The 22,075-nt window shown below is 55.0% G+C and overlaps 1 protein-coding gene across 2 annotated transcripts; it reads right to left on the reverse strand.

The window, feature by feature from the left end:
- Positions 1–1,873: 1,873 nt before the first annotated feature.
- DRP2 (dystrophin related protein 2) lies at positions 1,874–21,561 on the reverse strand. 2 transcript variants are annotated; one of them, XM_075720460.1, is made up of 23 exons: positions 21,454–21,561; positions 16,814–16,947; positions 15,822–15,978; positions 14,553–14,673; positions 13,773–14,041; positions 13,117–13,263; positions 12,524–12,602; positions 11,260–11,320; positions 10,804–10,865; positions 10,446–10,520; positions 8,219–8,420; positions 7,928–8,013; positions 7,031–7,188; positions 6,726–6,892; positions 6,309–6,420; positions 5,774–5,910; positions 5,419–5,484; positions 4,548–4,613; positions 4,120–4,263; positions 3,207–3,444; positions 2,944–3,064; positions 2,710–2,796; positions 1,874–1,893 (listed from the first exon to the last, which is right to left on the reverse strand). In XM_075720460.1, exons 1-23 carry the CDS (start codon positions 21,559–21,561, stop codon positions 1,874–1,876), a joined length of 2,817 nt encoding a protein of 938 aa, XP_075576575.1. The 2 variants fall into 2 exon arrangements, with proteins under 2 accessions (XP_075576575.1, XP_075576574.1); XM_075720459.1 differs by lacking the exon at positions 1,874–1,893 and having other exon boundaries at positions 2,660–2,796.
- Positions 21,562–22,075: the final 514 nt, after the last annotated feature.

Raw genomic sequence — 22,075 nt, forward strand, 5'->3', positions numbered from 1 at the left:
GCCCCATCCTGCCACTGGGATGACAGAGGGGTCCAGCCAGGTCTTGCAGGCTGGCATGTGGTCCCTCACCACAGTCAAACAAGCAGCCTGACACACAGCATGCTTACAGCCAGCCTAACACCAATGTCACCACTACTGCACTCCTGCTGCTCACCCAGGTGTGAGAGGGGGCAGCAAGGACAGCAACCTGCACCACTGCTGGCAGACACTGTAGCACAAGATACCAAACACCTGGCTGTAAGGCTTGCACCCCCTGGTCCCCAGTGTGGGCACTGCTTTGCACCTCTGCCAGCACGCTGAAGCCAACCACCCACACAGCCCTGTGCCCCAACACGCTGCCTTGGTCCGAACCTCCCCGAACAGCTCACCACCACATCCTGTCCCAGCCAGCACTAAGAGCCCCATCCCTGTCCTTACAGCAAGCCCTGTTTCGGGTAGGGTGCTTCACGCCGGCATGCAGCCCTGCCTGCACCCTGCCCTGTCCCGAGGGCCCAGGCATCTCATCCCTCCGCAGCCTGTGGCCCCAGAGCACCAGGGCCATCTCAGCCTCTGCTCTGGGGCACCCCACAGCACCTGACTCTACCTCTTTCTCGACGTAACACAGCATGAGACAGCCATACTGAGGGAGCCTTTGGGACCAGGAGTCACCACCACCGAGCTACCTTACCAGCTTGCAGAACAGCCTCCTCCACTGCCTGGCGGGACTCGCCTGTTTTGAACAAGTGCCTCTGGCCGCTCAGCCCAGCTCAAATTGGGGGACAGCAGCAGGGCAGCTGCTCCTTGGGGGCAGCAAGGAGGTGCCCTGCTGCCTGCCTGCACCGCTATGCTCCTGCATCACAGCCCAACATCCTGGTGGCCCCAGGGCTGGAGCTATGGCTGGAGAAACCCCTTCCCGCAGCACCGTGGGGATGGACGGCTGCAGGAGCCGAGGCTCCCCAGGGATGGAGCCAGGCCTGGGCAGGACAGGCTCTCTGTGCCATGGCAAAGGCACAGGTCCCCAGGAAACCAGGCTGGACAGAGTACCTGCTGCTGGTCCAGCCTTCCGCTGAGCTCCCCTCGCAGCAGCCCTGCTCCAGGGCAGCACCAGCAACAGGGGAGGTGCTGGTCTCCATGGGAGCAGATGTTGGGCTGGACTGAAAGCAAAGGGCAGCTGCACTTACAGTATTAGAATGTAACAGAATGAGTCCACGAGAGTATTTAAGTACAGAATATATATATATAATATATAGAAATATATGCAAATTAAATGATAAGGCTCTGTTATAAAGACCTTCTCAAGATAAGGCTACTAGCTGGGCTGAAGCTCTAGCATGGACTCAACCCTACCCCATAAACCTCACACACTCTCCCCACCAGACAGTATGTGCCTGGCTGGCTGTGGAGCCCTGGGTTGGCAGAGAGAGTTCAATCTGTAAGGCTGGCAGCTGGATGCTATTAGAAAGTGTTCTTTTAAAAACTGGGTGGCTCCAGGAGTGTTTTGGTGCCCATAAACCTGGAGGCCCCTGGGCACAACTGAAGAGGAGTGGGATGCTGAGCTGTGCATCCCCCGAGGGCTGCAGTCAAAGGCAGCAGCCCACGAGTGCCGGGGGAGACAGGCAGCTGTCATGGCTTCTGTTCTTTCTTCTGAACATGTCTACCCAGGCTTGGACACTGTGGCTGAGTGACCAAGCCAGCCTCCTGGGGAGCCCACAGTCCTGCTCCTGCATGACCTATGTTCCCCTGAGATCTTCTGGAGCTGGCAAGCATCCTGCACAACCAGCTCGGAGGGAGTCTGTGTGAGGTCTGCCGCAGCACAGGGAGCATGGCAGGGAGAGGAGGGGGAGGAAAGCAGCCAGGTAGCTGGTTAGGAAAAGCCTCTGGCTCACAGGAGGTGTTAGATAAGGGAGGTCATACCTGAAAGAGAAATGAAGAGGTCAGGAAAATAGGACCCAGAGCCACCTGGTTAGAACAGGGCTGCTGCACAGCCAGGAGGAAGGAGCCTGCTCAGGGATGACAGAAAGTGGGCAAGGGTCTGCATGGGCAGAGAGGGAAGCTCTCCCCCACCTCATGTTATTGCTGGCACCAAGCAATGTTGCTCCCCAGCACAAGCATGGGCAGTGTGGGTGAGGGACCAAGTGCTGCTCCTGGGCTGGAACACAGATGGTCAGCAGAAAGACCAACACCAAACCCCACTGGGTGAGTGGAGCACCATCCACACATGCATCCCCTGGTCCCCATCCCTGCTGGGAAGAGCCATCCATGAGCAGCTAGGAGAGCTTGCACCATTGCTTCCATCTCGCCAGGTAATTGGGGCCTTGACCTCCCCTTGGAGAGGGGTCTGGACAGGGACGAAACGAGGAGGTGGCTCAAGGTGATTGCTGCAAACTCGATGCTAGCAGGTCTGTCCATCTTTGCAGTGGGGAGCCCCGTGCGATTCAGGGTCGCAAGCAGGGCAGGAGGCTGCCTTGCAGCTCATCTGGGGGGGATCTAGTTGGTCCATATTCTTGGCAGCTGATTGCCTTTCCTTGCAGGTGTGAAACCTCCTCCTCATCCTCTCTGCGCCCAGGTCACACACCAGTCCCAGCAGCACCACAGCAGCATAGCTCTTGGCTGTAGGCACTGCGGAGGATCAGCCATCGCAGGGAAGCTGGGATCGGGGCAGGTGTCCGTGGGGAAAACCTCATCTGAGGGAGCAGTAAGAGGCCAGAGAGGGGGATTTCACTCGAGTACCTCGAGAGTTGGGGAAGGCGCTCCGCAGCTTCTCCATGATGTCTTCCAAGCACATGCTGACTTCCTGGGTTTTGGCTTCCACCTCATCTGCAGTGGGAAAGAGGGCAGGGGTGGTGAGCCGGCTCCCTGGGTATCTGCCTCGCCAGCCAGCATCTTGGCAGGATGGCAGGCAGCTTCCTGCAGCATTGAACCAAGGGAGCAGGGCCAAGAGTTCAGCCCAACACCAATCCTCACCTGCAGCTTCAGTGTCAGGGGTGTTGTGCTCTTTCTCCTTTGCCTGGCTGCCTTCAGACTGATGTGGAGATGAAGCTAAGGAAGAGGCTGCTGAACCATTGCCATCTGACTCTGCTGGAGGCTGGAGAGAGAAGGAGACCTGTCACAATCCTCTGTCCTTGTCTTCCCCACTTTCTGACCATCCCTTTCTGCCACTGCCGCAGCTCTCTTATGGCAAAGCCCACCCCAAGATGGGCTTCCCCAGATCCTTGCTCTGAGAGTACCTGCAGCAGCAGCTCCCTCAGTCGGTGCAGCTGGGACTCCAGCTGCTTGTTGTGGTCCTCCAGGATCTGCATGCGGGTCTCCAGGCGGCTCTTGTGCTGCCGGAGGATTCGTGCTTCTGCCAGGAGCTCATCATTATGTGGGTCTTGCACTGATTCAGGGGGACCTGTAGCCAAGGATGGAGACTCCACCGCCTCATCATGCTGCCATTTCAAACGTCTTAGCTCTCCCTGGAGAATCCTGCAAGATAGCCTAGGTCAGCATCACTGCTCTCCTTTCTAGAGACTGCTGGGAAACACCCGACAGCTGCGAACTGGGGATGGCCCATAACTCAGAGACAAAACACCCGTGGAGGTTTTGCCACATGTGAAGCTTGAGAACCAGCATGCTCCTGGACTTTGTCCCTGCACTACAGGGTGGCCTGCCTGCAGCTCTACCCTACTCATGTGGTTTACAAAAAGACATGCAACTGCTTCCCAAGAGGCTGAGAACAAGGGCAGGGAAAGCATCACCTCCTCCTGAGCTGAGCTGCCCTGCCTAGAGCCTCACCTCATGTGGTCCAGAGCAGCACCACTACTGTTTGCAAGGGGCTCAGGGACAAGAGAGACAGCAGTGCCCTGGGCTCACTTCAACCAGTTTGGGGTTCAGGAGAGGAAGAGGTTCTAGGGATGGGGGCAGGAACATTTTGGGGAACAGTCTTCTCCCTTCCTTGGAGAGCACACACTCACCGAGTGCTCCCATGAAGGTTTTAGGGCTCAGCCTAGACACCCTGCAAATCAGCCCACTCAGCTCCTCCAATCCCTACCTCCAGCCCCAGCAGCTATCTCCTGGCTCCGCTCCAAGCTCTGCCAGGCTTCTCTAGCCCTTTTCCCTTAGGCTATAAGGGGTGACTTTCAGAGTCACCCATGCCCCTACCTGTTTTCATCCTCTAAGTGGGCCAGGATTCGCTCCAGCTCTCCCTTGTCATCCATGTGGAGGCTTCCCAGAACCTGCTGGCTGCCCACAGGCTCTCTGTCAGTGACGGGGCTGGAATGGCGCAGCAGATACTGGTCCTCGTCCCTGTTGCAGCAGGTGGAGAAACACCTTAGTGAGGAACATCAATCTCAAGGGATTTGTGTGCCCTTGGGGAAGGTGCCTGGAGGGAGGTGGTATTGTATGGGAGCTTGTTCTGGCTGCTTCAGGTCTAGAGCTCAAAAGTGGCTCAGCACCCCTGGGTAGCTGGGGGTGCCCAAGAGCCTCAGACTCAAAGGAGCTGGGAAGGAAAGCATTTCTGTGCCCTGGCTAGGCAGGGATGGAGCCACAGGAGCCCTGACTCAGCAGGAGGGAAAGGATGCAGAACTCACAGGCTATCATCAGGTGACAGGCTGTCATTGAAGAAGGAACAGTTCTGACTTTCCATCTCTGCAAGCCTGGAGGAAAGAGAAACAGGTTGAGATATGGTCAGACACACCCTGAATGCCTGCTCAATGCACCCTACTTACCGCAGCCCCTGCAAGACCCCTCTCTGGCAGGGTCTCCCAGCTGGCCTGCACCAGTCTGCCCCTCTTTGCATGCTCTATAGAGTTTTGCCTTTTTAGAAAACAAAAGGCCCTGCTGCTCTGGACTGACAGGCTCTGGAATAAAGGGCTGCTGCCATGCAGCCAGCTCAGCCTTCTCTCACATAAGCAAAGGAAAGGGGTGAAAGTGTACCAGCTCCAGCCTAGGGCCTGAGCTACAGGCTCCCTGTGCTCCTCAGGTCCCTACTCTGCCTGGACCTGTGGTGAGGGCAGAGGCATTACAAACAACAAGGCAGCAGCAATGGGAAGCATGCAAAGCAGCACTGGTGAGTGCACAGGCAGAGCGAGACATTGAGGGCTCTGCCTGGTGAGAATCCAACCAGCAGCTCATACTGGGGGGTACATGGAGGCTGCTTCATCACTAAGACATCTGCTGTCAAATGCAGGGGTTTTGCCACCGATTTGCATGGCATCAGCCACGTTCCATGCAGGTGCAAAGTGGTGCAGGCAGGTTTGCCTGGTCCTGCAGCTGCCTCTTCTCAATGGCACCGCAGCGTGAGCTGCCACAGCCAGCCTCTGCCTGCCACACTGCATGCTGGGAGGCATGGAGGGGGCTGTGGGCAGCAGAGGCTCACCACACATCTGTCCTGAAACCCTTCCGCACCCACTGGAGTCATGCTCCATGCCCCGGCGTGACAGCAGTGCCCAGTGGTGATACCTGCTGGCAAAGTGCTCAATCCGGGAGTGGGTGTCGGCGTGTGGTAACATCGGGGAGGAGGCTGGTCTGGAAGAGATGCACACTGGTCAGCAAGGCTTTGCAGTCCTCGCTCAAAGCTAGGGCTTGGAGAGACTGCCCTGGTCTCACCTGGGCTGAGAAGAGCCAGGAACAGGCTGGAGGGGGTGACTGAAATCTCTGCTCCTCCAAGAACTAGGTGCTGTATCACCCCCAGAGCAAGTGCCTCCTCCAGCCCTCCCACAGGAGCCCTGTGTTGCAGCTGAGATGCTGCTTCCATCTGTGGAGCCTACATACCAGGCAGGGTCGAAAGGCACAGCCTGGGACCCAGCCAACTCACGTCTCGGAGAAGTCAGCCTCGAGTACAGACTGGACGGGCAGGTAACCTCTCTGTGGGTGCTTGCTGAAGTACTGCTTGGACCGAAACTTGTTCTTCAGTGTTGTAGCAAAGTCTCTCATGTTCTCACTGGACGTGGTCTGCAGACACACAAACATTACCAAGGTGCTGCTTAATGAAAAGTGGGGGACCACAGGTCAGGATCTGCAGGAAAGTCGTCCCTTCAGGCTGGGCACAAGCTCCATGGAGGAAGAGGCAGACAACTGAGGAAACAAGGAGGGCACACAGCAGTTCTGTCAGCCTGTTGTGGGGCCTGGCACAAGCCAAGCTGGGCACTGGTGGATGCCATGCATCCTGCTCACCACGAGCCCCAGAATAGCAGGGACACAGGCAACTTCCAGCATGCAGAGGGGAACAAAAACATACAAGGGATCCACTTCTGGGGCTGCACCAGCTTAAACATCACAAGGCTGCTGTCATCGATGGGGACCTGCGCTGAGCCAAGACCCTCCCAGCCCAGCCCAGCCCAGCTCCGTACCGGGGTGTAGTACTCCATGATGGGGTAGTGCAGCTTGTTGCCCTTGCTGGCTCGCCCAGTGAGGAAGCAAGTCTGGCAGATATCCACATTGAACTGCTTCAGGCTCCGATACCTGAAGAGATCAAGAGGCCATAGGGAGGCAGTGAGATTCAGCAAAAACACATCATTTTGGAGCCCAAGGAGAGCTCAGCAGGGGACAGAGATGGTCTGTGTTGCTCTCACACCCCACTGAACCCACATTGCTGATGGCTGAAGTCCCCAGAAAAGAATCCTGCTCCTTCCCCTCTGCTTGCACCTGGTCTGATCTGCTGCTGCAGAGCTCTAGGTTCCCCCAACAGCACAGAGCAAATTCAGCTCCCTCCTGCAGGTCACCATGCACTTCCCTTGGAGGCCAAGGTCCCGTATCACAACCCCTACCTGAAGCCCTTGATAGGGCACTGCCGGCAGACGGAGCATTTGGTCTGGTGCTTCACCTGCTCAGCCATGGTCACCCGGTGCAGCACAGCCAGCCACACCATGGACTGTGGCTCCAGGTTGGCCCACTCCAGGAACTGGGATGCCTCAATGGTGGGCTTCCCGTTGCTCTGGGGAGGAGAGAGGAAGGGGCTGCTCAGAGCTGGGACCCAGCTGTGATGGTGTGCAAGCTCCTCGCCAACTCCGGGAGCCTGCCCCTGGCACGGCTGCTGCAGAAGGGGCAGCACGGGCCACGGCACCCTACTCACAAAGCGGAAGCAGCTGCGGATGCTGGGCTCCACATTGCTGCCCCCAAATGCTGCCACCTCCCCCAGCTGGCGTGGGACCTGGATGGCCTCGTGGAGCAGGACGCCAAGGTGCCGCTGGTCACACAGTCCCCCGGCGTTCGCCACTTGGCTGAAGAGATCTGCCCACGGGAGAGACACACAGCCCTGTTAGAGACACGGCTGATGCCCCAACACACAGGGCAGGACACAGGCACTGGGGAGCGGTGTGTGGATCAGACCAGGGGCCCCGCCACACATCTCCGGCAGGGAGCTCGAATAAGAGGGAACAATTGAGCTATGATTAAATGACCTTTACCAGTATCCTTGCAGCTCCCAATAACCAGGAGTTTAGAGTCTCCTTGAGACAGAGGTTACATACATCACTTCTTTAACAGCCACAGCTGGCCTGTCCTCTGTGAATCTGCCCAATCCCTTTATTTAACCCCTTGGTACTTCCTATGCTAATCCCTCCGCAGTATCCCATGGCAGAGAGTACCATGGTTAAAACACAGTGAGGAAAGGGGCTTCATTTAATTTGTCTGGAACCTACTTCCCAGCCATGAACCCTCAGGTTTTTTCCTTCTGGGAATCCCTGGATAACCATTGCCTCTTTGCCTTCTCTGCACTGTTCCTTATAGTACCATGCAAGCAAGATCACCGCAGCACCAGTCAGTCTGCAAAAATGCATCCTAATTTAGGCAGTGTAGGCTTGGGGAGGGAGAGAAGGAGGCACGGCAATGCAAGTAGATTAGTCACTGCAGGAAAGCTGTTTCTCTGCTCTTTCTGGGCATAGAAGGGCTAGGCCATGAAACAAAAGCACTCCCACTTTCCCCAGGTTACTCCACACCAGGCCCTGGGGGAGGGAGATGGGTGACTCACACTGAAACTTCTCCTTGACCTCTGTCCCGCACAGACATGCAATGCCCGTCTTGAAGGAGAGAGCCCTCATCTTCCCGCTGCGGCCACTGCAAGGCAAGATATTGCACAGGTTTGCAAATATTTTGGAGCTTTTCTTTATGCAGGGGGGTCAGCAAGACAAGCCTGTGCCGGGAAGCCCCCTCACTAGTGGCCAGGGCCTTTTTGCAGCGCTGCCACCTGGAAGAGCAGCACAGAGGTTTCCTTCCAAGCATAGCAGCCCCACAGCTCAGGGGCACACCAAGGGACCTGTACCTGTCAAAGACATTCAGCAGCCAGTTGAGGCTCATGTCCACACAGAGCGGCACATTCACCAGGATGCCCCGCTCCTCCTCCAGCCTCTCGTAGAGGGCAGTCAGGCAGTGGATGACCTCCACCACATCCATTGCCCGGTCACTGGGCTGCAGGTCATGCTCGTTGAAGATTTCCAAGGCTGTGGCCAGGGTCACCATGTCCACTGTGCAGAAAGCACAGGAGGAATCAGAGGCAGAGAGGAAAATGGGAGAGGTGAGAACCAAGAGGAGGGAGACACAGCCCTGCCCTGGGGCAGATTCTGCAGTGCAGAAGGTGCTGGCAGGATGGGCACAGCTCCCAGAATTGATCTCCCACCCATAAACCCCTTCCAAAATACCCGCATCACCACTTGAGCCACCATTCTGTGTGACCTTCCTTCCCTGTTGCTGTGGCCAGCCATGGCCACAAAAACGCTACCCATGACAGACTCTTGTGCAGAGCCGCAGGTACCCAGAGCTGGCCTCTGTATGTGCTGTGTCCCTGCGAGGCTGGTGTGGGGAGATGAGGGAGCATAGAGCCACACAGACCCTACGAGCAGCTGCCCAGAGGTGGAACAGTCCTGTCTCCAGATCTGACCAGCAGCAGGTGTTGAGGTACAAACATACAATGGAGCTAGGACAGCGTGAGCTACCCTGGCTACCCTGCTTTCAGATTCCTATGGCTGCAGGTTGTATGTGCTACTGTGTTTAGCAGCCAGCAATCTTTCTCTCCTGAAAGTCTTCCCATTTCTGAGACCATTTATGTTCTCAGTACCCAGTAATCATGTGCCATTTCAACACTGTGACTTCACTCTGTGGAAAAGTCCTCCTTTCTCCTGTCAAAGCTGCTGACAGTTGCACTGGGGACTCCCAATTCACATGCCAGTGAGTATCACTCCTGCCCACCCTCACGTCCACACTACCCACGACTGCACATGGCTCTGACATGTCCCACGCTGCCTCTTTCCTACACGGCCACTCACTCCACCAAACCTCTCATTATGGGGAAGCCGCTTTGGCAGCCTTCTTGCCCTTCTCAAGTACATATTGAGTAAGAAGCACTCATTCACATTCTTCCACATCATTTCTGGGCTGGGAAGAAGATGCCAGCACAGGATGTGAGATGCAAGAGACAGGTAACCAAAGATTCACAAGCAGCACACGGAAGAGCTTTACTTTGCTCTCTGCCCTCTTCCTCACCATGCCTGGTGTTTCTGCAGCCACTGCTGCATGGACATCTTTGCAGGCTGGAGAAAGCTAACTGCTTCTTTCACCTATTTGCACTACATCATCCCTGAATGTCCCCAGGTGTGGGACAGCCTGGTCACTACAGTGTCATGAAACTACTCTGCAGCCAGGGTTCAACTCCCCCAAGTACCAAACCTCCTCTGGCCCTCACTCATTGCCTTCTTCCAGGCCTTTCACAAGATGTCAAGGAGCACAGGTCTGTCTGGGACCCTGGGACCCCACTGCTGCCTGGCTGTGTCTCCTCGCTGTTGGGAACAATTAATTCAGGAGGAGATTTTCCCTCATCCTCCTGCTGTTTCATTTTGACAGAGCCTCAGGCGAGAGGCCTTGCCATAAGCTCTCCAGCAACCAAGGATGCTGCATCTATCAGATTCCCATCCACCTGCTCGCCGATTCCCCTGGAAACTCCTCAGCAGTTTCTGAGGAGCAGCTGCCCCTCAGAGAGCCATGCATCATGTTGAACTCCTATGGCATCACATTCACCTGGCTATTAATCCTCATTTTAACTGGAGTTTTACCAACAGTGCAGAAGTCAGGTTTATTGGCTCCCTTCCTTCTCTTTAAGTAGTGGAGCCCTCACTGCCCCTGCTAGCAAGGCTGGTTTCTGCTCTCAGTTACATCCATAGCTTCTCTGGGTTCCCTTAGAGCTCCTGGGTGAATCCCTGCCTGATCCCACAAGCTTTGTAACTCTGAGCTGGACCACTTCTTTCTCAAATCCCTTTGACTAACACCTGCCCTTGAGGCATTTCCACCCTAAGCCTGCAAAGAAAGGTGCTGACACAGACACCTTGCCCGTGGATTTGTTCAGCTTTCCAGCCACAGGCTCATCTTCCTAGAGCTTCATGCCTCAGCTACCTGTCTCCTGGTGGGCTCCTGCCTTTGATGTGCTGATAAAAGCTTGTGTTAGTTTAATGCCTTTATTGAGGGAGACCCAGCAGGAGGCAAATACTTCCCACACTCACATCGAAGGGCTTTTTGCACCCGTCGTAGTTTCATAGCCGTCCGATACGCTGAGAACTTGATGTTGTTCAAATCCGCTGCAACAACACAGGAAAAGAAGAATAAAACTACAGTTTGGCATCCTTATCTCCAGGGCAGGAAGCAGAGTTGCAGTTCCCAGACACCAGCCCCACCAGCAGAAGCAGAGTGTGTGTGGGAGGAGGAGGGGCAGAGCCTGGCAGGGGGGTTACACTCCATTGCTTTGGGGGGTCCTGTGCCACAGAGGGGAGCAGGTTGGGGGGGGGGGGGGGGGGATCTCACAGCATGCCACGCTGCAAAAAGGCAGATGCTACTCGAATGGTTTTGTGGCAGCCTCCTTACCCAGCGTCTGGTACAACTCTGTCATCTTTGGGTGGTCCCAGCATGTCGTCTGGGCCTGGTGGCTGGAAGAAAAATAGAAGGAAACCAAGAGTCAAGCCGGGAATTAAGCAGCTGCCATGAGAGATTAAAAAAAAAAGAACCCAAGTGGCCCTGAGAGCGAGTCCCCCAGTGCCTGCAGACGCTAGGGCTGCTGCACCACAGTGAGCACACTCCCCAGCCACAGCAGCATGGAGTATGCCCACAGGAGGATACCCCCACTTGCTGCCAGCCCTCCTTCCAGCCAGCAGCACCTCAGCAGGCTGGGAAAGCCTGGCTCTGCCAGGTTGGGGATGACACGCTTCACTGGAGGTCAGTGCTCAGACCAGTCAACTTACTGCCCCCACTCCTAATTGGTCCCCAATTCCTCTTCCCACTGGGCCAGAGAAGACCATGTGCTGTGGTTTGGCACACACTCACTTGATGTAGTACGGCACTTTGTTGGGGGAAATGGCTCGCTCCCAGGGGACTTGGACAGAGGCTGCAAGGAGAGAGACATAGATGTCAGATCAACACCAAATGCTCCTTTAGGTTGATGATGTTTCTGATGAGAGCCCAGTGGGACTGTGCCAGCAGGTGGGTGCCTCTGAAGAGGCTGTGCCTTCCCAAATCACCAACTGGGGTTGTCGCAGCAGGCAAGTGGATGCTGCCTTTAAGAGAGGCACAAGACTGCTGGTTTTGTCAGAGGCATCTTGCCTTTCTTGAGACAGGGGCTCAATCTTGCTGAGCTCAGAACTCAGGAAGAGACACTTCTTGGTGCTTTTGATGATGCCCAAGGCAACGTTGTGGTCACCAGTGGGCAGGGCTCATAGCAGCTGGGATTCAGGCACACACACAGTGCTGCCTGTTAATGGCCAGGCTTGGGCACCCACAGCATCTGCTGTTCCCATTACTCATGCTCTGTGTGTCAGGTGCAGTATCTTGGGAAGATGAGGATGCATCCCCATACCAGTTGCCTACTACCCTATGTTTGTTATCTAGAGGACAAAAGCCCTTTTATGACCCTCAGCTATTTTCCCTTGTCACCGGCAGCTTATCAATTCCAACAGCTGGAAAAGTTGTTCTTCCATTCAGATAGGAGGACATGATCTACAGAGAAACACAAGCCAACAAACCCCATTGACATCTGGAGACCCTGCAGAGCTCAGCATTTCCAAGGACAGACCCCAGACTCCGGAGCACAACCTGCTGCCCATCTTTTGCAGGTCTGAGAGCCAGCAGCAGCTCAGCTCTGTAGGAACAGCATCCCTCTGCCTCGCCACGTGAATGAAAACCTTCTTAACGTGCACATTTTTGGCCTCTGAACGACTAACATGGGATATGGGGGACTGCCTTTTTCTGCCATCTGTTGTCTTGCCCATCCAGTCTCTGAGGCTGGCACAGTCCCAGTATCACTTGGGAGCTGCTGCTGCAAGTGTCACAGTTTGGCACTCTGAAGGGGGAACCACAATCATGTCCCACCCTTGGTCCCACAAGGTGAGGTAGCACAACACTAACTTTAGGACATGCCTCCTGCTCTGGTTCCTATGCACCAGGCATTGGCCTGGGCCCTTTTGTAGCTGCGTGCACGGCTCTGGGCCCAGAAACAGGACTCTGCACCCCATTCTCCCGTGCCACAGCTCATGCTAAGCCACTCTGCAGGGGCAGCCTCATGGCAGGAAGCCAGGAGGATCCGCTCACGTACAGGAGAGGAAGTGCTGGGAGCCTGGTCCGAAGTCCCGGTGGGCATCTTGGAGCTGCTTCAGGCGTTCATTTACAGAGGCCTGGAGAATGGGACAGAAGAATTCAAATGGCAGCCCATCAGGCATTTCAGATTGAAGCCCCATTCAGGAAGGCCTGTGGATGGACTCAGACATGCCCTAGCACGCAGGTCCTCTTCCTTCCTCACCTGCCTTGGTATTTGCATTGCCCACTCCGCTCAGCCTCCTCCCACAGGCTGAGGCAGCACAGGCTACATCACCAGCTCACCTGTATCCATATTTTCACAGACATCAACAAAGCCACATCTGGTACTGACTCCCCCCATCAGATCTTGATTCCCCTCAGACAGCATCCTTTGTTCCTCCCATTGCCTTTTCCTGCTCAAGACCTCTACAGATTTACCAGCCACGTTCCTCACACTGAACTGATGTTCTCCTCCTCCAGGAACACCAACTATACCATCCCTGCTATGCCAAGCCTTACTTTATCATCCTTGAAGCTCAGCAGTGACAGCCCTTCCCCAGTGTCCTCCCACCTATAGTTTATTTACAGTGCTTGGTCCTGACTCCATCCCACCTGCAGTTGCTTCCAGCGCATGTTGATCTGCTCCAGGGTACGGGAGTTCTCCATGGACAGGTGGACATCTGAGATGGCAAGCTGGTGCGCAAGATCATTGACCACTTTCACCCCATCCTTCATGGGGGAGAGCTCCTCTTCGAACAGCTGGAGTCCCATGCCCAGGGGAACAGACACAGGGCAGGGGAAGAAGGAAAAGAAGCAGGCAAGCGGTCAGGACTTGGATCTGATTCCTCTGCTACAAGCTAGAGTGGGCTAGTGGCTGGCAAGATGCTGCTGACTAACCCTCCCACAGGACACCTTAGTGGAGGAAAAAAAACCCAAAAAAACACAAAACAAACCAGCCAGGCTGGAGATTACTCAAATCTCCCGAGAAGTGGAACATGGACAATGGCTCATTTATGCTGAGCCACTGTACCTGTGTAAGGTCTGTACCATGACAAGGTGCTCAGCACAGCCAATTGCTCAGGACACTGCAGGCCAAATCCACCCTCACAAAGCTAGGGGGCTGTCGGAGGGAGGACCTGGCCCCTGAGACCCCCAGTAACAAGGCTGCATTGGACTGAGCAGTCAGGAGGAGGAGCACTTCCCTCCTGGGAAGCAGCATCTCATCAGCTCTGGGGCCAAGGCTGGAGTCTTCTCAGAGCCAGAAGTACCTTGGTCGACTGGATGTGATCCAGTAAGGAGTCAATGAAGAGGTCCCCAATGGGTTCCCAGGTTCCGCGTATGCTTTCAGCCTGGTCCAGTGTCATGCTGAGCTCCTCCATGGCCCCTTTAATCTCTAGCAGCTGCTCCAGCGTCCGTTCAATGTGACGGTGCTGGTCCACGCACCGGGCCGTGAGCTTCTCCCACAGCTCACTGGCCACATTTGCCTGCTTCCAGACAAAGCGGCTGATGTTTTGGATCCGGTGCCGGGGAGAGACATCTGTGAAGGCAAAGCAGAAGGGGAATAGAGATCAAAAATGAGAGTCCAGCCCATAGGAGAGTGGGCAAGAGATGGGGCGATGACAGGGAAAAGGGAGATAAAAATCTAGGGAAAACTGGAAAGAAGGAGGGAAGCCCAGTGATAATAGTATCCACCTCTGCACCAGCTCCTCTAGGTATCCAGCCTGCCCACACACCTTTGTCTGTCCTCACAGGCAGAAGCCCTGCTGTCCTTTAAAAACCTACCCCCGAGCACATCTGATACTGTCTCATGAGATGCACCCCATCATGGGCTGCACTAGCAGCCTCTGCCTTCACCCAGGACAGAAGCACTGCTCTGCACTGGTCTGACCTTTGGCCAAAGGACTGGAAACAGCCTGGTGCATGATGGCACAAAGCAGAGCACTGACGTGCTGCTTTGAGCCACACCAACCACCTCTGCTCCATCCTCTCAGGTCCAACCCAGGAGAAGCTGTGCTGTGGGAGAACAAGGAAGGGGAAGCTCCACGGACCTTTGCTTTCTGCAGTTGGTTCTTCTAATTCCTCAAATGGATGCTGGGAAAGGAAAGCCTGTGCTGACTCCAGGACAGAGTAAATGTATGGTCCCCGAGACTTCACTTCTTCCATGAAAGCCTGGAGAGCAGAGCACAGAGATGAGACAGCAGGCTGAGCTGGAGAATCATGCCCCTGCTGCCTCCTTGCCAAGGGCTGCAGTGATTTATTCACTCCAGGGCCCAAACCTCACTGGAGACACAGAGAGAAGTTAACATAGAAATATTTTTGCAGTTTGGGGAAGGAATGACCACCTGGTGGTGGTCATGAAAGGTGGCTTCTGCAGAGGACTGGACTGCAGCTTTGCTGCAGGAGGGAGGCGGAACAGCAAGCCCAGAAGGGTGTGTTGAGGCAGGACTATGCAAGAGGAAATGCTTTATTGATGATGCTTTCGCAGGCACTGCTTGGAGATGCTCCTCACTCATGCAGCAAGAGCACGGGCATGCGAACAGTCTTTCCAGCAGCTGTTCAGCAACAGGTTCAGCTGCTGGAGGAGCAAGGAGGGGAACAGCCGGATGTCCCAAAGGAGCATATCCATCAGGGCAGACTTTGGAGGCAGGCTGGTTAGGATGTCCTTTCCTCCCCTCCAACTGCAGCCCCCGACTTGTGCTGTCTGCTGGATCAGCTATTTGTGCACTGGGGAAATAGCTAGCTCCAGCAAGGATGAGGGATAGCAGCAGTAAAAAAACAACTAAAGGCCAACAGCCATGGGCAGCAAGAAGGAAATGCTCTGATCAGGGAACCAGGAAACTCTGATCTGCCTGGGTTTACCCCAGTTTCAGATATGATTATAATGTGCTACTGCAGGAATCACTCATGTCCCAACCACTGGGTTGCCTTTAGACCAACTGACCTCCTCAGGCCCCCAAAAAGCAGAGGCTGGTGAGAAGCAATTCCCTCTGTTGCAGAGGTAGGACTTAAGGAGGAAACTAGGAGAGAAGCGATGGGGCCCACTACTGGCTGCAGCACCTGCAAATGACTTGAGGCTGTAATACAGATTTTTTTTTCTAAAACCAGATGGGCTCCGCCTGTCATGTGCCATGGGCATTTGCTACGGGATTGGGGCTCTGCCTTTCCAATGGAAGCAGAGATGGAGATGGGCAAGGATTGGTGCACTCATAGGCTGTGGGCATGGGCAGTGACACAAGGTGGGGGGTCCCAGGCAGGGCTGCCCACCTGCAGCTCATCTTTGTAGTGAATGGTGGCAGGGGAGGCGCAAGGGAACATACCGCGTGCATCTCCTTTTCCTGCTGCACCAGGAGGACGTCACCCCGCAGGGGCAGCTGTGCTGAGAGCTCCTCATCCTTCTGCCCAAGCCAGTCTATGATCTCCTGGAGAGGCACCTGCAGCTTCCCACTGTGGTCAGAAAAGGCCTCCAGCCGAGCCCTGGCGGGAGAGCGAGGACGGCAGGACGGTGGTCAGACAGACAGGAGAGGAGCAGGTTCCCTGGGGAGGGGAGGCACAGCACCGTGGCTGGGGTGGTGACCCCGGGGGCACCCACAGGACCCCGCCAGTGACTGGCAGCACACCTCAGCATGGGCTGTGCACAACCCTCAGCCCACACAGATGCTGCACCGCCAGCTGTGGTGAAGCACAGAGGCACTGGGGAGAGGAAGCTCTGAGGTTAGTCATCACCCTGGAGCACGGAGCAGAGGACAGAGCTGCTCCACATCTGCCTGTGGGCTGGGGCTGTGCTCTGGCTAGCATGGGGCGCTTGGCTTGGCATTTATGTGACTGGGCAGCTTCCAGGAGCCTTGCATTAAGGCAGGAGACAATTAACATGCCCCAGTTAAGCTCTCCGTCATGCTGGCTGTGGAGCTGCAACCTCCGATGGTCTGGAAGCTGTGTTCCGCCTTCACAGTGGAGAGGGCTCCCAGCAAAGGGACAAGCACAGAGGAGGTGGCAGCAAAGCTGTGGGGCAAAAAGAGACAAGCCACAGAGACAGCAGCGGCAGAGGATGGAGAAAGCAGCAGAAAGCAAGCAGGAGTGAAGGAAGGGAGGGAGAGAAGGATGGGATAGGTGGAAATGGAGGGGATGCTTTTCAGTGTAGGGAGAAAGACTCAGAGGTATGTGGACAAGAAGGGAAACAGAGCCAAGGTCACCGTGAATTCACGTGGCTCATCAATTGAACAAGTTCAAAAACCTCCTGACAAGCACATGCAGCAGGCAAGGCTGGAAGACCAGGCCAGCCCTGGAGCTTGCTCCAGGCAGAGACTCTTACCGAAGGCTGTGGGATTTCTTTTTGATCTCATTCCAGCAAAGATTCATCTCCAGAGGGGCCTGAGGCCCAGAGGCACCGCTCGGAGCCCAGGGGGTTACACACGAAGGTCCTGCACCATCCTGCGAGGCCTCAACCTGGGCAGAAACAGAACCACACTGCATCCAGAGACTGCTGCCTGGTGCTTACAGCACTTGCCTGGGGACACCTACCCACCTCTGTCCTGACCCTGCCTGGCTTTTCAACTCACAAGGGGGCTGCCCTGCTCCCAGAGGGGTCTTTTAGCAGCTTGAGGGAAGCTCATGACTGTGCCTGGAGGAAGGATACAGTGCCAGCTCCAGCAGCACTAAGAGGAAAGGTTGAAGGAAGGGCTTAGCGCACATCTCCTGTTCTGCAGGATCTCTGTGCTCCTCAGTTACCCAGCAATGAACTTACCTCCCTGCTAGGTATTAAATCAGAGCTGGCCGTTGTGTGTCACAGTCTCTGCAGGGCTAACAGCAATTTCTTTCCATGCACAGGGCTGCTGTGTTTCAAGAAGCAGCAAGCACTGTGTGTCCTGTTGTTCCTAGGGACCAAGGAGACCTGCCAATCTCCTTTACACCATCCCCAGTACTGTGAGCTTCCACCTGCTCCTCTACAGAAGCACAAGGATATTCCCTGCCTGCACAGCCAATCTGAGATGCCACTTCTCCACAGATGCTTCTCCTCTGCACGTCTCCAGAACGAGCGGTGGTGGGAAGGATGTGCTGAGAGGCCATGGGGCAAATGACAGCAAATCCTAACCCAGTCACACAAAGGAAGCACACTTTGCACCATGCCACTTAGCCTGGAAAAACAGGTGCTGATCCCTGGACAAATCCTCTGTGGATGGAGGAAGGAATCCTCTCGTAAGCCTTTAGCACTGTATCATGCTCCTGCTTATGATGGCAGCAAAGACATCATTGCACATGCTGGCAACAGCAACACACACCAGCAGGTCTGGAAGCATCTCACATAGGACTCAGTGAGAGGGGATTTCCTCTCCAAAAAACATTGTTGTGCAAAACACACAGACACATTGCGTTTCCACAAGTGAGACATTGATGTACTTTGTGGGGAAATGGCAGCATTTCCATCTAATGCTACTTTGATATTAGAGCTCGTTTGTGATAATTATCCCCAGGTGATTAATCAACCATAATTAACTGCATTAGCACTTTCTAAACAGTGCATACAATGGGCACCCCTTTGCCAGAGAAGGGCAGCTACCTCTCGGGGAAAGCAGCAGCTTTTCCAAGGGGAACATGCAGGTACTTGTCACTTGTCCTGTCCAAGGGCTCCCAGAAGCGTCCAGGGGACAGATCCAGCTGAGCCAAGGAGAGCAACAGGCAGAAGGAAACCACCAGACAAGGAATTTGGCTGCACAGCTAAAACAATACACCCTTCATGCCAGTTCTCAGAGACAAATCAAATGATCGCCAAGACTGGTGATAAGTTTGTTTCATCTAAAAACATCTAACACCAGGCTGTTCTCTGCCTCCCAATCCTGCCACTCCAGGAGCAACAAGAAAACAGAGGAAACCATCACCCACAGACTTCAGAGGAATCTTGGGGCCATGAATAATAAGCCACTCAAGCTAAAACTGCTGCTTGCACATAGAAAAATCAATACTCTGCATGTGCACATCCTCATGACACTGAAGTAGGTTAGCCCCACAGCACTTCCAGGGAACACTCCAGCCCTCCCCTCTATCCCAGGGGATACCAAAGAAGGGGATCAGCTCTACCTGGGTGCAAGTGCAACTTCAGGACAGCTCAGCAGACAACACAGTCCTCCCAACCTTGTTGAAGAAGTTAAAAGCCCACCAAGCCTGCAACTCACAGACCATGCCCAGTAGACTAGCCAGTGACAGTGGCTAAGCAGGGGCCAGGTGTTGAACATCTGCTCCCCTGGGACAAAACCTATGCAAGCGAGCAGAGGGAAAATGCAGTGCTTTCCCTCTGAACATCCCCTAAGCATCCCTTCCACAGAGCCCCAGCAGTGGCAGCCTGGACCTGCATTCCCCCTCCACCCTTGAACAGCTTTATTTTCAGGCGCAGAACACTCACGCAGGCTCTGGCGAGCGCATCTACCTGTGCTTAGCCACAGATCCACCGCAGCGCCGCTCAGCTTCACCGGAGGAGCGGGCATCACCTCCCACCCCTCCGGGTGCCGCCAGGCAGCACCCGGCAGGGAAGCAGGCAAGAGAGCCGTGTGCTTAGCAGAGCGGGGCACCCTGAGCACTGACCCCCCAGGAATCTGGAGGGGGGCGGCAATGCCTCGCAGCCAGCCTCAATCCCAGCTTTGTCTGGTGGCATTCCAGCAGCCTCCAACCTGCCTTAACCCTGGTGGTGCCATCATGGCTGCCTGCAAAGCACAAAGGGGCCAGAGATCTGCCCTCTGCAGGGCACCCCAGCATGGGAAAGCTCCTTGTGGGAAGTTGGCCATGCACAGAAGGATTGCTCCAGCCACTGGAGAGCACCTATCTCTGCAAGGGCATGGTAAAGGTGATGGTGGGCTGGGATGGGGTGACCAGCAGAGACCTTGCCCTCAGATGCTGGAGCACATGCAGGACAGACAGGGGTGTTTGCGAGGGAAGAGATTTACCCAGGGAATGGTCCCAGCAAGCTTTGGCTACCCAGAAGGTAAACAGTCAGGTCCTTGAGACCTAACACCCAAGAAGCCAAAGATGCTCTCCTTGCCCCCCACGTGCCCCAGCCCAGTGCTGGGTGCCAGCACAGATGTTCCTGCCCGCCAGGACTGGGTGCAAATAGCTTGTTTTTGCCAGAAAGCTCTGGGCTGGCTCCTTGTGCCCCCCCCCAGTCCTGCCGCCCAGCATTGTTTCCATGCTCTCCTCCACCTACAGGGAGGGAATGAAAAGCTCCCTGTATCTCTCTCTCTCTTCCCCTCCTTCCCTGCCTGCACATCTGACTGCTGCTGTCTCTCCCTCTGGGACCAGCATGGCCAGCCTCCTCTCCCCACCACCTCCTAGGCCTGACAGATGCAAGACCAGCTCCCAGACTGCGGGAAGGGGTCTTCAGCAAGGCCAGGGCACAACTGTCTGCAGCCTGCCAGGAGCTTTCAGGACAAGCAAGGCCAAGAGAGGAAGGCTGTTTCCTGGGTGGCAACACCTACACCTGCGAGGAGGGCATGGCCAGGCCATTTGAATGAGGCAGGCTGTCATTAACTTTGCAGGAGCCAGCAGGTGCATGGCACCCAACACACTGATGCCCACACAGCAGAAAGCCAGGCTCAGGCAGGGACTGGGGGAAACCTGTGGTGGATATAACCTGAGCTGAGGATGTCTGCACGCTCCCCATGTACTGTCTTGCAGCTTAGTGATGGTGGGTCCCACAGGGCACCTTGCCTCAGCTCCCCTCCCCTCTCCCAGCAAACCCCACAGGGCTCTGACCCCCTTGTAGATGCTTGGATGGCTCAGGCAGCTCAGGAGGGCATCTGCCTGCTCATCTTGTTCTAACCCTCTCCCTCCTTGCTTCATCTGCTGGGCTGTTCATTAACAACCCATGCGCTGGCCCAGTAGCAGCTACCTAACAGCCACCCCAGGGCCAATAAGCCCTGATTCAGCTACCAAGAGCCTGCCCCAGCCACAGGCCTCATTCTTGCATGCTGGAGCTGCTCCAGAGACAGCTTTGCCTTCCTCCTGCAGACCCCGGCTCTCTGGGGCAAGATGGGTCCAGGCTCCTGGCAAGCCATGGCAGGGAGGAACCCCAGGCTCAGCCTTTGCTCTTCTTGTTTGAAGCATGATGAAAAAAAGAAAAGGTAGAGCCAGGGACCTCATTTGTCCTGGGAACAACACTGCCAGCGCCCAAGGGAAACACCGTCCATCAGGTGAGAGGTACCCTGGGGACAACAGCTGCAGGCAGCAAAGGGGAAGCCATGTTCTAGCAGAGCCGAGGCAGCATTTCCCCAGTCTTGCTGTCCTGGCTGACCCAGGACAAGGTGCTAAACCAGCTTGTGACAGCTCGGTGCAGAGCACAGGCAGCTTTGCAGACAGTCACGAGCACAACTTTCTGTTCACCTCCACTCTGCCCTGCCATTTACCCAGGGATCCTGGAGACCTTCACCTCTCTGCCTGTCCTTGGTGAGGAGCTGGCCTGCCAGCTCAGAGACCATGGGGGGAGGAGGAGGGAGACTGGCAGTGTGAGCACCCACTCTCTGTTCCTCAAGATAGCTAGACTAGAAAGAGGTCAGACTCCTCCTCTGCCTTACAGCATTCACCAGGGGCTTACTTCCAAGCTCTTCTCTGCAAGCAGGAAGATTAGAAGCCTACATTTTCAGCAAAAGCTGATGTTCTTCCAAATTTCCAGGAAAAAAGTAAACCCAACCAAATACAGAAGAGCTGTTAACGGTGGCCTCTTGCTCTTTATTTTGAAGGAAGCTTGAAATCCAGCTCTGCAGGTTGTCTCTCTTGCTCTACTTTGGGAAACACTTTACAGCCAAAACGCTTGAGGAGAGCTAACACTCTCATTAAGTGCAAGCCAGTGGGGGGCTGGAGCTAACAGCTTTCACTGCCACCAGGAACAGAGGTCTTGGTTTGCTCCACAGACATTTGCAACCATTGCAAAAAGCTTCCATGAGAAAGGCTGCCAGACCCAGCTCTTACCTGAGACAGTGGGTGGGCAGTGCTGCTGTGCTGCACCTGGTCTGTGATGCGCCACTCAGGACATCGTGGGAGGACATAGGGCCATTCCTGCATCACCAGGGGCTGCATCAGAATCAGTGGTCATGGGGATGGAGACAACTGGGGGCACGAGCACCTGAAAAGCAGCATAAGAGTCCCTGGGTCAGCTTGCACCTTCTCATGGAGCTGACGCCCTTCCCAGCTGCCTAGTGTGCTGCCTTCACAAAGGCTGAAGATGAAAAGGATGCATTTGGTTAATATATTTGTATTAATGTTGCAATCCTTTTTCATCTAAACGTCCAACTTTTTTGCATCTAGTTATACAATTTGCTGTAATGATATCCTGTGAGTCCCACAGATTATGTTGCATTTTTTAAAAGGGTTGGGTTTCTTGAACTACAGGTGATGCCCAGGGTTTAAAGGAAGAGGGGAGAGAGGATCTCACTGCCATGACTGCTTGTATTTAGACATAATAGACATATCCCCACAGCAGACAGTATTTTCAAAATTATTTTTTCCTTTTACGTTCAGAAGGAAAATTGCCTAGAGCCTCAGTCCCCCATACATGCATCTCACACTATCAGCTACTTTTTAATGAGTTTTT

This window comes from Pelecanus crispus, chromosome 13, assembly GCF_030463565.1.
Source record: "Pelecanus crispus isolate bPelCri1 chromosome 13, bPelCri1.pri, whole genome shotgun sequence".
Lineage (NCBI taxonomy): Eukaryota > Metazoa > Chordata > Aves > Pelecaniformes > Pelecanidae > Pelecanus > Pelecanus crispus.